This window comes from Numenius arquata, chromosome 24 (assembly GCF_964106895.1).
Source record: "Numenius arquata chromosome 24, bNumArq3.hap1.1, whole genome shotgun sequence".
In the NCBI taxonomy this organism is placed as follows: domain Eukaryota; kingdom Metazoa; phylum Chordata; class Aves; order Charadriiformes; family Scolopacidae; genus Numenius; species Numenius arquata.
In genome coordinates, this window is record NC_133599.1 from 2,459,762 (window position 1) to 2,474,944 (window position 15,183).

At 53.2% G+C, this 15,183-nt stretch overlaps 1 protein-coding gene across 2 annotated transcripts; it reads left to right on the plus strand.

Annotated features, from left to right (window-relative positions):
* Window positions 1-3,887: 3,887 nt before the first annotated feature.
* On the plus strand, window positions 3,888-13,781 carry RAB29 (RAB29, member RAS oncogene family). Of its 2 annotated transcripts, XM_074163311.1 has the most exons (5): window positions 3,888-4,020; window positions 5,617-5,688; window positions 8,139-8,320; window positions 9,463-9,584; window positions 10,246-13,781. In XM_074163311.1, exons 1-5 carry the CDS (start codon window positions 3,897-3,899, stop codon window positions 10,361-10,363), a joined length of 618 nt encoding a protein of 205 aa, XP_074019412.1. In that variant the 5' UTR covers window positions 3,888-3,896; the 3' UTR covers window positions 10,364-13,781. The 2 variants fall into 2 exon arrangements, with proteins under 2 accessions (XP_074019412.1, XP_074019413.1); XM_074163312.1 differs by lacking the exon at window positions 5,617-5,688 and having other exon boundaries at window positions 3,897-4,020; window positions 10,246-13,780.
* The last annotated feature ends 1,402 nt before the right edge of the window (window positions 13,782-15,183 follow it).

Sequence of the window (15,183 nt, forward strand, 5' to 3'; positions counted from 1 at the left end):
TTTAGATTTTCTTTCAGTCACCGAGTGCTGTTGACGGGCCCATTGCGACTGGGAAGAGGGGCACCCAGTGCCTCTCCCGGTCGAGCCTGAGGCATTTTGAAGTTGGGAGTGTTAGGCTGTTGGTGTCTGTTAGAAAAGGACATCCATGTTCAGCCACTGGGTTTCTCTGTGTGTGCAGGCGCCAGCTGGAAAACAGGTCAGTGGGCACAGGCAGATTCCTGCAGCCCTGGTCCTTAGTGCCGCTTTCTGGATGGGATGGAGCCCGCTAGCCCTTGAGGAGTCGTGTAAAATTGGGCACCGGGGTCGCAGCCCCTTTTGCAAGCGCTGACCGAGCGCAGCGTTCCCTGCTCTGTTCCTTTCCCCGCTGCTTTTTTTGCTGCTCAGCTCGGCGGTGGCCGAGACGCCTTCCCTTCCCCTGCCGGTGCGTGCTGGAAGGGCTCCCGTGCGGTCTACGGGAGTAAAACCTGCTCTGGCTGTGTGACTAAGGTGTTTGTAAATGATCTTCCTGAACGCTGTCGGCACTCCGGGCTTTTTTAGTTTTCCCATTTGGATATAAATCAGTTCAGTAAACTGAGTGCAGTTTCACGTAAGCAGGTCTTATGGACTCGGGAACTTCACCCAGTTACACCAAGTTTAAAGGATGTGCTGGAGCCGACAGCGCTATCAAACGCGCTCGAATGCGTGAATATAAACCGAGTGTATGAGTGCACATGAGAGGGGGGGAAAGCTCTTAACATCTCTCAAGGATGGGGAAAATATCCCATGGAGCCTGATTTCAGTGGCTAAAAATTTTTCAGCTGGAAAATGGTGCGATGCGGTGCTGGGAAATGCTGATTTTCCTCTGAAATAAGGGCAGGTTGGAAGCTCTGTTTGTTACCCCGGACAAGGCCAGAACCAGCTGAGCTCCACAAAGCCCTGCCGAGGCACAGGCAGTTTTGCTCGTTAGGCAAGGAGGGGTTCATTAGGGACAGTCCCTGCCTCCCCCCAGGAAGAGCTGAAATGACCCCTTATGGTCCAGGTCAAGACCAAAGTTAGTCTGGGCTGGGGCAGTCCCAGCCCCGGGATCTCCTCGCAGAGCTGGTCCTTGCTCTGGAGACGAGGAAGGTCGGGATGAGTGAGGGGGAACCAGCTCTGGGAAGGCACAGGAGCAGCTGTATCCGAACCAAATGGTGCTCAAGGACCTCTCTGAAGCTGTAGAAAAATCCTTTCCTGCTCCAGGGGCGTACACTGAGTTCTCCTCCTTCTACTGCCGAAGCTGTTTGCCGTGCTCAGGAGGCAGAGATGGGCTCCTTGCCCCGTCAGGCTGCGCTCCCAGACCCTCAGAAGGGCAGGTGATAGATTTTTTTGAGACGGTTTTCCCCTTTCTGCCTTGCTAACGGAACGCCAGGCTTGCTCTCCCCTTCCCCGCCTTCGCAAGGCGTCCGTTGCGGCGGTAGCTCTGAATCTCCTCCCCTCCACCCTGGTGACGGGACTTGTCCCAGACCTCCTTCGGCCAAAGCTCTGTTCAGAAAGAACCAACAAAACCCAAGAAACCAACTCTCGGAGCCTGCTGAAGTCTCAGCCCGGGGACTTCTGAGCGTTCTCTGCTGCTCACCCCGTTTCTCTGCCTAATGTTGAGGAGTAGATACGAGACTTCCTTCCATTAACACTTAATCTTTTATAGAGATAGAGATACCTATATATATATATATATATATGAGAAACTTGCCTGGTCTTTTAAGTGTCACATCGCTATTTAGTTCCCCAAGAAATGATTCCCCCAAAGGAAGGATCTACCATTTTGTGGTCTCCTGTAAAACAAGGAGACCCAGAGGTGACTGGGAGCTGCTGGGCTGGTGGCGTCCGTTCCTTCCCGTGAGGTCTGAGCCGTGTGTGGGGAACAGGGCAGGGAAGAATCTAATTTAAAATTGAAGAATATTGATGGTCAGAAACCTTTCCCACCAGTTGCACTCGAACGCATGCCAACTCCCCAGCTGACTGCAAATGAAAAAAAAATACCGGTTTACTCTTTTTATCAAAGGAAAAAGACTGTCTTTAATTATTTATAGTTGCTATAACTGAATTGACAGGTGTCAACTGATAAATTATATTTGGTTAAATAAAGATGACATTTATTTATGTGGACTGTGGTGTCTTTCCTTCACACGCCTCTCTATGTTAAAGGTCTTTCTTCGCGTTTTGCAGCTTATTTTATCTTGCGTTGAAAACTCTTTTGGTTCTCAGTGGGCTGAGAGTTAAGAAAATCAAATCAATTGCTGTGCAGGAAGCAGAGGGTGATGGGGACAAATGGCAGGTCACGGGCCTGGCTCGGGCCGTGCCCCGGTGGATGGAGGTGGCCGCGGGGACCGAGGGTGTTTGTCCTCAGCCCTCTTTGTGTACAGAAGCCCTGCCCCGGGGCCGCGCCGCCTCTGACTGCTGCTGAAGGTATGTGGGACAAAAGGCTTCTGCGCGTTTTTGGGGCTGAGCAGCCCCTGAATCTGCAGGAATTCGTGGCTGCGGAAGGACTCCCGTCCTCCCCAGCGGCGGGGTTTGCTGTTGGGGGCTGTTTTCCTGCAGGGCCGTGTCTCCCGGCTGCTCGCCCAAACAGGGGTGGTGTTGGAGAGCCCTGAAACAGAGCCCCGAAACAGAGCCCCCCAATGCCGGGGGCTGGGGAGCTGCCACCAAGGCTTGGCTCGAACCTCTCCGCTGGCTCCGGGTCGTGTCCCACAGCCACTGCAGATGAGGGTGCTGAGGCACAGGATGGGTCCTCTGGGCTCCTGGGGATGGGAGGGGGCTGTGTTTTCTGGTCGGGGGAAAGAGTGATGGGGGCAGCTTCTGAACACGTATTGCAGAGAGAGACATTTTGCCGTTAACTTAAGGCCTTGAAGGAATCCCAACAATGGTGTAGCACTGCTTTAAAAATATACACGTGTGTGTGCGTGTTGTGGGTTCTTTTTAGTTGTCTGCTGGTTGCAAAGTGGCAGGGTCGGGGGGGCAGAGAGCAGGGTCTAGGGGGGCAGGGGTGCATGGAGCACGATCGGGGGGTGCAGGGGCAGATCCTGGGGGTGCAGAGGGAAGGATCTGAGGTGCAGGGGGCAAAGAGCAGGGTATGGGGGTGCAATGACAGATGCCAGGGGTGCAGGGTGCAGGATCCGGAGATGCAGGGGGCAAAGAGCAGGGTCTGGGGGTGCAGAGGCAGGATCTGGGGATGCAGGGGGCAGGTCCCGGGGGTGCAGGGGCAGACCCCGGGGGTGCAGGATCCGAGGATGCAGGGGCAGATCCCGGGGGTGCAGAGGCAGATCCTGGGGGTGCAGGGGGCAGACCCTGGGGATGCAGGGGCAGACCCTGGGGGTGCAGGATCCGGGGGTGTAGGGGGCAGACCCCGGGGATGCAGGATCCGAGGATGCAGGGGCAGATCCCGGGGGTGCAGGATCGGGGGGTGCAGGGGCAGACCCCGGGGGTGCAGGATCCGAGGATGCAGGGGCAGACCGCGGGGGTGCAGGATCGGGGGGTGCAGAGGCAGATCCCGGGGGTGCAGGATCCGGGGGTGCAGGGGGCAGATCCCGGGGGTGCAGGGGGCAGATCCCGGGGATGCAGGGGGCAGATCCCGGGGGTGCAGGATCGGGGGGTGCAGAGGCAGATCCCGGGGGTGCAGGATCCGGGGATGCAGGGGGCAGATCCCGGGGGTGCAGGGGGCAGACCCCGGGGGCGCAGGGGGCAGATCCCGGGGGTGCAGGATCCGGGGGTGTAGGGGGCAGATCCCGGGGATGCAGGGGGCAGACCCCGGGGGCGCAGGGCAGGTCCCGGCAGCGCGGACTACAGGTCCCGGCAGCCCCGTTGCCCTCAGCGGTTCCGCCGCTGCCTCCACCTGACCCTCACATGACCGGGCCGGGGCCGGGGCCGGGGCCGGGGCCGGGATGGGGCAGCGCGATCGCATGTTCAAGGTGCTGGTGGTGGGGGACGCCACGGTGGGGAAGACCTCTCTGGTGCAGCGCTACGCCAACGACAGCTTCAACCGGCACTACAAGTCCACGGTGGGCGGTGAGTCCGGCTCCTCCGGGGGGGGTCTCCAGCGGCTTAAACACCACCCCCACCCCCATCCCCCCCGGAACTACTGCTTTTATCCCTGTTAAGGTCCCCTCGCCCCTGGGTTCTGATGGGAACTCGCCCCTCTCCTGCCCTGCGGACGCGGAAGGGAGAGTTTGTGAAAGGAACCGGCGCCCGTGGGCGGTTGATGGGTTTTGCGGCTCCCGCTGCGCTCCCAGCCCCTGGTGGGGGACAAACCGGTGGCTTCGGTCCCTCTCCGTGACAGGCTCGGGGCGCCCCAAACCCTCCTCCCCTGGGAACAGCCGCCTCCAGGAGCTTTAACCTGGAGAGTCTGAGGTCCCAGCCCCAGCTCTTCCTGGAAAAGCCAAGAACAGCGTTATTTTCACATTTATTTAACAGCAGGAAACCCCCGCTGGAGCCTCGGCGGAGCCCGGGGGGGGGGATGTTGGGGGAGAAAACAGTTTGGGAGCAAGGAGGCTGGGCAGGAGATTGCACGGGGTCGGTTACTCTTTGTTTAACATCAGTGTGAATGAATAACCTACAAGGAGCGGGGGGCGCCAGGGCTTTACTCAGCAAATCTCCTTGAGGACCCAAAATAGTGGGGGGGCAGAGCACGGCCATTTAAATCTTCTTATTCAGGAATTGGGGGGGGGGATAGATGCTGAAAAGCCACTTCCCACCGGGCAGGGCGCTTGGGCTGTGCCCGCACTGTCTCTCCCAGCAGTAAGAGCTCCAGATGGTTTTCTTTTCCCTTTTACTACTTCTTTTTTAATGAATTCCTGGTTTCGGTGAGTTCCAGCCCTGTTTGAGCAGGGGGACCGGCCTGGCGGGACAGTTTTCCCCCCCGCAGTGAAAACCTGACGCATTGTAATCAGGGGAAAAGGCAGCGTTTCCCTTTCTGCTCCTCCAGGGCATGTGGGGGGCAGAAGGTGCTGGGTGAGGGGGACACGGAGCCCCACGTACCGGTGGCTGGACGGTTCGGGCAGCGCAGAGACGGGCAGCAGCAGCAAATCCAGCATTTTCCTGGCATTTAGAGTCAATGCAATAAGGTTTCCAGTATCTTTTGTTTCCCCGTGGTTATTCAGGGTTACATGCAGGAGGAATTCTTACTCTCCTGACCACTTTAATTTCTGCTTCCCTAGCTCTCGGTTAGTGTCACTGGTGCGGGCGTTCCGGCTCCAGGGATGAGGAAGGGGTGTCCGAGCTCCCTGCTGCCAGTGGGGAGTTGTGCACGGGATGGTTACAGACCCCTGGGGGCCAGGATTCTGAAAAGCCCCGTGATCTGGGGGAGCGGGGTTCACCCAGCGCTGCGTTTGCTGGAGAAATTCCACCTTCCTGCCCTCCTTCCCAAAGAACTGCCGAGCGGCCAGGGTGGGCTCTGCCAGACGGGGAGGAACGCCGCTCCGTCCTTGTGTTAATTAACTCTCTAATCTGAAGTTGAGGAAGGGACAAGCCCAGAGTCCCATCCCGGGGAGGGACGAGATGCTGGGGGCTCTGCTGGGAAACGGTGAGAGGCTGCGGAGGAACAAGCCCCACGGTGCAGAATGCCACTAATTAGGTTTCCTTTCCTTGGTTTGGGGGATTCTCTAGTGGATTTTGCTCTGAAGGTGGTCCAGTGGTCGGAATCGGAGACGGTACGACTTCAGCTCTGGGACATCGCAGGTATGTTCACGCGAAGCTGCTCAGGAGCAGAATTTAAAGCTCTCAATGGCTTGGCCCTTTTTCTTTTTTCCCCGTCTTTCTTTCAGTAGGAGTCTGCTATAAAAATAAGTCCTAAAAGCCTGTGGATCCAAGGGGCAGGACTGCGCTGGGTTGCCGTGCTGTCCCTAATTTGCAGTAGTAATTTAAATATTCAATCAAAGCCTGTCTGCAGAGAGCACAGCAGCGCAGCTGAGAAACCCTATTGAGCCTTTTTTCTTCTTCGATTTCAAAGCCAGAACAGAGCGAACGGGGAAAGGGGCTGATTTGCAGCTGGATGTGGCACTTCTCAGCTCCGAGTTTTCTATTAAAATCGTAATTTCTGGCTTGATCCTTGGGTCTGAGCCTGGAGCAGCTCCGCTGGCCTCGTGCTGCCGGGGTCGGGAGCGGGGATGGGGAGTTGCGAGCGGAGCCGGTGGATCCCTCGGGAGCCATCGTGGGAAGAGGCTGGAGCGTGTCCAGAGGAGAGCCACCAAGCTGGTGAGGGGTCTGGAGAACAAGTCACACGAGGAGAGGCTGAGGGAACTGGGCATGTTTAGTTTGGAGAAGAGGAGGCTGAGGGGAGACCTCATTGCCCTCTACAGCTCCCTGAAAGGAGGGTGTAGAGAACTCAGTGTTGGCCTCTTCTCCCAAGGGGAGAATGACAGGAGCAGAGGAAATGGTGTGGAGTTGGGGCAGGGGAGGTTTAGGTTAGATATCAGGAAGAATTACTTTACTGAGAGGGTGGTCAGGCCCTGGAACAGCCTGCCCAGGGAGGCGGTGGAGTCGCCATCCCTGAAGGTATTTAAGAAAGGTGTAGACGTGGCACTTCAGGGCATGCTCTAGCGCCCGAGATTGTGGGGTTTGGGGTTTTTTTTGTGTGTATGGTTGGACTCGATGATCTCAAAGGACCCTTCCAACCATGAAGAAGATTCTGTGGAGATTCTGTGAAGGTGACCGTGAGTGACCCTGAGGTGGCCGGGAGCGGGGCAGGCTCTGGGGAACAGCATTAGATGTGATGAAGGGGAGCGAGGAGCACCCATTCCCACAGACAGATGTGGTTCCCGCGTGTCCCCGGCGGCAGCAGGGCCAGGACAGGCCGGAGCAGCAGCGTCTCGAAAATGGCACCTCTGGATCTAGAGGGGGGAGGAAAACGGGGCTGTGGTTTCCTCCAGTTTCGCTGCTCAGAGGCGCACGTCTGGAATCCTTATAAAGAGAAGAGGAAGGAGAAGTTTGCAGCAAGAGGGTTGCAGCAAGAAACTGATTTCAGTTTCGGCCCCGAAAAGGCGTTTAAGGTTTGGAAAGCAGAGGGGTGGCCACGGTGCTCTGGCCGTGCCCCAAGTAGCCGGGGACACAGGCACCCACAGTCCCTGCCGCGTGGCCTCCCGCCTCGGAGAGCTGCGGGGACAGCCAGAATGACACAGAATCACATGGGGTTGGAAGGGACCTCTGGAGATCATCTAGTCCAACCCCCCTGCCAGAACAGGACCACCCAGAGCAGGTCCCACAGGAACGTGTCCAGGTGGGTTTGAATGTCTCCAGAGATGGAGACTCCACCACCTCCCTGGGCAGCCTCTTCCAGGGCTCTGCCACCCTCACAGCAAAGAAGTTCCTCCTCATGTTTAGGTGGAACTTCTTATATTCAGGTTTGTGCCCATTTCCTCTTGTCCTGTCACTGGGCAAGGTTTTGCCCACTGGGCAAGAAGGTTTGAGGTGACTCAAAGTGCTCAGATCTCGATGGCTTCAGAGCGAGAAGCTACGGGGCTGCAGGGGAGCCCACGGTGAAATCCCTCCAGTGTCAGAAATCCCGGTTTTCCCCCTGCTCCTTCCCCCGTGGGATGCGATGAGAAGGCTCCGTGGTGTGTCCCCATCCACACGGGTGCCATCAAACCACCCAGCTGGATGGTGGGTGCAGGTTTTGGTAGCAGAGGCAGGCCGTGGGGTGTAAGCAGCAGACACAGCGGATGCAAGTTGTGACGGTTTCTGTTAGTACTGATTTTTCCTCCCCAAACAGCCCAGGCTGGGACACTGTCCCCGCAACGGCACCAGGCCACGCTGGTGGCACAGTTCCTGCTGGTGGCGGTGGCCAGGCCACCCTGCTGCTGGCGGGACTCTGCTCGGGATGGGGTGAACGTGTGGTCGGGGACACTAAATTTAAATGGTTACACCGGGAATAGCGCAGGTATTTCTGGGACATCTGAGTGTCTGGGTCAGGATTTAGAGCTGCCCAGTTTGTCCCAGTTCTGTGGCTGCATCCTGAGGTACCCCAGCAGGACGCATCTCGATGCCCGTATTTCCCCATTATTTAGGTGGAGATTGTTAATGTCAGCCGAGAAAATGGTGTACCGTGATAAACATGTTATTTGCATGAACAAATCTAAAAATGGTGACTCTGGGGTGGGGGGTTATTTATTTTTTCCCTTTTGACCCCACAGGACAGGAACGCTTCACATCCATGACCCGGCTGTACTACCGGGAGGCGTCAGCCTGTGTCATCATGTTTGATGTCACCAACGTCAGCACGTTCACCAACAGCCAGAAGTGGAAGCAGGATCTGGACAGCAAACTCCTGCTGCCCGACGGGAGCCCCGTCCCGTGCCTGCTGCTGGCGAACAAGGTGAGCAGCTCCAGAGGGGCTCCCTGGGTCCGTGCGTTTGTCCGTGTGTGTCCACGGGATTTCAAACTGGAAGGAGATCCCTTCAGCGCTAAGCCTTGCCCAGAGTTGTCCCATCGCCTGTGGCCTTTTTAATCCTTTCCTTAACTCTTCTTGAATTCTCTTTCTCTAGCAAGGATTGTCCTTAGCAGGACACCGGTAGGACTCGACGCGTGGGTGGCACCAAGGAGACATTCCCAACTGGGATTGCGGTGCCTTGTCTGTGCTGTCGGAGCTCGAGCTCTGTAGCCCCAGGATTATAAAGCTTTTCTTTTTCATTCTCTAACTTGCAGTAGCCCGGGAAGGTCGGGGATGACGCTGCAGGTAAAGTTTCTGTTCGGAGGAGCCGGAGGGAGTTACTTTTCGTTTGGATGCAGGGTCAGGTTTCACCCTGTAGATGGGTTGCTGTCTTTTAAAGATTTATTTTTCTTTCATTTAAAAGCTACCTTTATGCTCTTCATGTGCCAGCGTTGGCTCAGCAGCCCCTTCCAGGTGCGGTTTGAGACTTGCCTCAGATTGAGAGAGCCTAAAACTGGAGATGACTCACAAAACGTGGTGGGTGGGCAGGAGGGTGGCTTTTTTCCCCCATTTCTCCACGAATAACGCTCTTTCCCCCAATACCTGTTTTAAGGTGTCTGTTTTTCCGGCATTGGGGGAATCTGAGCGAGTGTACGTGCTGCAGCCACCCCGGTACAAGCTCTGCTCTTGTGGGGCAGCTTCTGCCTCGTCCTGTGTCCCCTGGGCATCAGCGCGGCTGCCTTGGTGTCACCGCACCGGGGACGCGGCGAGGGGCCGGCCAGGTTTTGGATGGGTGACAAGGGTTTCTCGTCCTGTGCTGGCTGAACCTCCATTCCAGGCGTGCTTGGCTGAGGTGTGGCAGCATCTCAGATGAGATAAATGTATTGCTGTTTGCAACATCCCAGTAAGAACCGTGCCCTGAGAACTCTCTATCAGCTCATCATCTGGGAGATGTGAAGGGCTGAGCCTCCTGCCTGCTGCCCTCCTGCACCCAGGCAGTAAATGGCTGGGGTGGGGGGGAAAAAATCCCCCTCCCAGCTTAAAAATTAAAAGGCTAAACTTAAAATGACCCGATTCTTGCTTTACAGTGCGACCTTTCCCCGTGGGCAGTGACAAGAGACGAAGTGGATCGGTTCAGCAAAGAAAATGGCTTTTCTGGTTGGGTGGAGACGTCTGTCAAGGATAACAAGAATATTAACGAGTCCATGAGGTAGGCACGGTGACGGTGACACATCTCGGAGTTAATTCTCTCTTCCAGACACGGCCCATCTTTGGGGTGAGGGGAGATGCTGTCAGTGAGTGACAAATAGTGGCAATAACATGCAAGTGAATCTCCCGAAGGGAAACTCCGAAAAGGTCAGAAGTTTTTCTCCCGTTGGTTGAGCTCTGACATGTTTTTGGAAACAGAAATTCTTTGAACAACACCAGGGATGCTTTTTCTGGCCTCTACCAGGAGGATGGGATTTCTTCTGCAAAGACATTAGAAACTCTTTTGTTGCGCATCAGTCCTTTGATGGAGAATTTGGCCTTTTCTGGAAAGTCTTGGACTGGGGATTCACGGTTGATGTTGAGGATGGGCAGTTTTTACCCCAGCAGCCGGTTGCTGTGTCCCAGTCCTAAACTGGACCGAGGTGAGGTGGTCGCAGGAGGTGTTGATGGTTACTGGTCACTGTGGAGTCTCCTGATGCTGCTGTTGGCAGAGCTCTGGGGTTCCTCAACCTGATTCTTTAAAGTTCAGGAGTTCTGTGTCCTTCTAGAGTGAACTGCTATTTCTTTTTTGTCCTGCTGAAAAACTGTGTGGCCCAATGCTGCTTGTTTAAAAAAAAAAACAAAACAAACGCTAAACAAACTCACATGTGTTTGTCTTCCAGGGTCCTGATTGAAAAGATGATGTCCTCATCCACCGGCGATGGAAGCTCCTCTGCTGCTGGGAGTGGGGATTACATCAACATCAAAGAGACATCCCCGCCAGGCTGGGCTTGCTGTTAGATGCACTGACTACACCTGCTGCAGCGATGGCCTTTTTTTATTATTATTATTATTACCATTTTTTTTCCTAAACTGGCTGTTACTGGTTTTTGGGTTGTTTTTTTGGTTTTTTTTTTTTTTACGTGATGATGAACTGTCTTGTGTTTAGCCCGTATTCGATCTCAGCAGAGCGTTGCTGCAACGACTTGGAGTGAAGAGCGGAAAGAAGAGAGGAGTGAGAAGATTCCTCTTTCTCCCAGCGTAGCAGCAACCGGGAGCTCCGCTGCAGCGATGTGGCACAGTCCGTGTTCAAGCACAGGGCTTGGATTCATTATTTTTTTTGTTAAATTTTGAGCACTTCATCCTCTGACAGGTGATGGCCCGTCTCAGGCAGGGCGAAGGATGTCGAAGGTCTATTTTTGATGTTGTTGCACGTTTCTTCCCCACCGCCTGCACCCACCACGCACAGAGGCACCGGCCCAAAGCAGCGACTTCCCGTGGAGGCAGGCGGCGTCCGACCGGTTGATCTCTCTGCACCTGTGGATTCCCCGTGTGGGATTACAGCAAACCCGTGGTCTGTGTCCTTCTAGATGAAGGACGTGTTTTTCATGGAGCTCCAGACCTCTGCTGACACGTCCCGGAGAGACCGGCACACCTCACCATTGCCGCTCCCTGTCCTGACCGTGTGAATCCAGCGGTGGATTAGTGAGATGTCCCACCTACCCAGACCTCTAAAATCACTGCTGTGGATTTGAGACGTGGTGTGGCACAGCCCTTGCTTTCCTGTATGCTGGCTGGGGGGCTTGACAGCAAAGACCTCAAATTTTTGTCAAGAATTGCCCATTTACCTTCTGTTAGTTCCTTCTCACCCCCCCTCTCTCTAGCACAACCCCACGTATTCTGTTCCGCTGCCGCGTCATTAGGGAGCCGAATGAGCAATAGGTTGTAAACTCCTTTGTAGGACAGAACAACCGGTCCTTTTCACTTTTAGAGCACCCCGTGTCCTCCCATCTCCAATAGCTTTGCAATTGCCCGTGAATTGCCTTCCCACAATGATCCCGAGGCGGTGGGTGAGTTTGGGGATGGTGCGGGAAAGCCGGGCTCGGAGAGCCCCCCCACGGGTTTGGGTGGTACCAGGGGGGACGCGGAGGAGAGGGCTTTGAGGACAAAAGGACATGAAAAGAACCGCTCTCCGCTTGCCTTTCGATGCCCGCTTTCCCCAGGTGCTGCTTGTTGAGAACGGTTCCTGCCAACAACAGCAACGACGAAGGGGCGAAAGCACACGAGGTAATTATCTCAGAAGAGTTAATAGGAAGCTCGCTCTCGGGCTGGAGTTACATAGCGTTGCGTGTGTTTTATATAAGCTGCTGCGCTATGGGATTCTCTCGCCCGTGGTTTAGGATTTGAACAAGTCTTCAACGACATTTTTCCCTCCTCGAGCAGTTTAATTCGAAAACGGGGCTATAAATTGGTTTGTCCTGATTCCTGCTGAATTAGGACTGCCGTTCTCTGGCAAAGTCTTCCTTCTGGCTGCCTTCTCTCCCGTTATACAAGGTGGAGGGAGAAGGTGGTAAGAACGGGAACGGATCGCCTTCACTGAGCACAACAAATTCTGAGCTGTCATTCCCTGGAGTTGGGAAGGATTGATAAGTAAACAGGAAGGGCTACGAAATTTAGAACAAGTGTTGTGTTCCACTTTTTAAATTAAAAAGCTAAAATGTCTGGGCTAGGATTCTCTTGTGCAAATACATTGCCAAATTTGGTTTTATAAATGCTTAAATATCCCCTTTTCTGTGCATTTGGAGTCACTGTAGAAACACGTGAGACGTGCAGAACTGGTTAGTGAGAAAATTGAACTGTCTTGTTGAATTTTACTTCCTAAACATTGTGTTAAAGAAAAATTTTTTTAATCCTATAAATATTTCTAGTTCTTCATGGAACATGGGGAGAAGGATCTAATTTTTTTAAGGATCTGTCACGAAACCGTTAAGATTCATGTGTTATTTATTGATTTCTGGATGTGCCCCTCAAAGCCTTCCAGCAAGGAGGTCAAGTGTTGGATCTCCTTATGGATGGAGAAACCGAGGCAGGGGCTGGAAATCTCTGCCCAGGACCAACAAAGTACCCCGCTCAGTAAGAGCTTGGCACTGAAAGGAAAATGCCTTAATTCCTCTTTCCATGGCCTCGCGGCCGGGCCACGCATCTCGCAGGAAAAGTATCTTTCTACCTTTTGTGTGTCCCAGTGCCTCTCCGGTGTCTGGACCTCTTCTTCTGGACCTCTGGTTGTTTTTTTTTTCATAAGTGCCTCTCGGAATGAAACAAAAAGCCAAAGGAAGGTCTTGGGAGGTTTTTCTTCTCTTATACATAATTTCTGTTCTTCCCAGTGGTTTCCGGTACCGGTGTGTGCCCTGCGGTTTTTTTTTCCCCGCTGTTTGTTAACATCTTCATAGACACAGGAGACAAGTGTCAAAACCCCAGCCCGAGTCGTTGCTGAGATGGGTATAAAACCCCCACCAGGCAGGAAAACGACTTCACTCTGCAGGTGTGTGTGTGTTGTTTCAGAGCTTGCTCTGCGCCACACGAGGTGCTTAAAAAAGCAAACTGAAATAATTAAAAAAAAAACAACCCTTGATTGAGTCCTGGTAAAACAAACTGACTCAAAAGCCCCGTCTCAACAGGCTCTTTCTGGGCCAGGAGGGGGTGAAATGGGTCGTGCCCAGCTCGTGCTGGTGGCGGTAATTCTTGTTTTTTAAAAGAACTGAAAGGAAAAAGGCAACTTGAATGAAGCAGTTTCTCAGAAACATTTTAAACAAAGATAAGTCTTGTTCACGCAGACCGATAAAAACTCGATTTTCCAAATCTGAATCAGAAAAAGCCTCGCCTTTATTATGATGCTTCTTCACTGGTGCCTTCATCAGGAATGACCTGGTTTGGAAACAAAGGTGTTTCATCAAGTGAAGATTTTCCCTCCGGTGCCTGCTTTGACTTGGTACCTTTGTGTGACCCTGGGCCAACTATTTCTCTCTTTAAGGTACCTATTTCACTCTTCCACGTGGTGGTGGTGGTAGTGTTCCTCATTCCTATAATTTCAATTTGTGGTTATGGGACTCAAAACCACCAGCAGTTTAAGGGTGCATTTTGGATGCTGATGACAGCACACTATGGGTCCACATAGCTGGAAAATTTTTTACTGCAGTAGAATTTGAAAGCATGAAATCGGAAATAAGTCAACAATATCAAAACTTTGCCTTTTTTTTTTTTTTTTTTAAATTGCTTGCAGTTACGCAGAAGTATTTTAGAGACAGGGTTCTGATGACTGTGAAGGTGCAGTATTATCATGTTACTTAGAGAAGAAGCTGCCGGGAGGTTTTCTCCCTATCAATCAGTAACTAATGCACTAGTGCAAAAGTTGGAAATAAAAGTTTGACCTTGCTTGTGTAGTCGCTGTTGTTGTTGTTGTTTTCCTGTCTCGACAGCCCCAACAAAGGGGGTTCATGAGTTCAAACTGGAACCAGTCTCGCTGTGGGTAATGGGGGGGGGGGGTGGTGGTGTATAAAGGGCGGACTGCCCTGCGCTGCCAGCAAAACAAATTAGATCCTTTTCACCGAAACATCCTCCTGTCTCAATTATGGGAGTCGCACTGACCCACAAGCGGGATGTGAGCAGGCAAAACTTTCGCATCCCTGAGTCAGTTGTAGCGGCTTTTAATCCAATATACCCAGCTAAGAGGAGAAAGAAAAGAATTCCTTGATGTGGTGGTTTGTTAATACGCCTTCCTCCTTATGGCTCATTAATTCCCAGAGGGTATTTTGGGGCTGGCTACGTGGGCCGGCAGTCGCTCTGAATGCCCCTCTTTCTTCCCCCATCAGCTTGATTTTCATGAGTATTGACTTGCACGAAGGACGGGGCACATCTGAATTGATCAGAAAAATGGCAGTCATTCCAAAGGAGACAAATTAAGCTCGAGCAAGGCATTAAATGAACTCAAATTACTCCTGTAATTAGGTAAAAGCTGACCATATTTGTGTTGTCAAACCAGTCTTCTCAGATAACCCACCATATAAAAAAAAAGTTTTAAAGTAGTTTTTAATAAAACTGAGGAATGAGTCACTCTGAAGATTCATGTGCAAAGCAAAAGGAACTTGCTACGGCAGAAGCTGCCATTTTAATCGACTGTGGAATACATTTTATTTTTCCACGGCAAAAGCAGCTGCCTTTCTAAACAAAATGAGTAATTTGGGGTTTCTAGGGAATTTAAAGTCAAGGAACCCCAAACCTTCCCTGGACTTTGAATGAGTTGTGCATGGTCTTTATATCTGTTGACTAGTACAGGGAAAAGTGCTGGTGGTAATGAAATCAGTACTGACCATTGGAAAATCATAGACTAGAATCACAGCATGGTTGGTGTTGGAAGGGACCTTAAAGCCCATCCAGTTCCAAACCCCCTGCCCTGGGCAGGGACACCTCCCACCAGACCAGGTTGCTCCAAGCCCCATCCAACCTGGCCTTGAACCCCTCCAGGGATGGGGCAGCCACAGCTTCTCTGGGCAACCTGGGCCAGGCTCTCACCACCCTCACAGCAAAGAAGTTCTTCCCCAGATCTCATCTCCATCTCCCCTCTTTCAGTGTCAAACCCTTCCCCCTCCTCCTATGGCTCCCCTCCCTCATCCAGAGTCCCTCCCCAGCTTTCCTGGAGCCCCTTTAGGGACTGGAAGGGGCTCTAAGGTCTCCATGGAGCCTTCTCTTCTCCAGGCTGAACCCCCCCAACTCTCTCAGCCTGTCCTCGCAGCAGAGGGGCTCCAGCCCTCCCAGCATCTCCATGGCTTCCTCTGGCCCTGCTC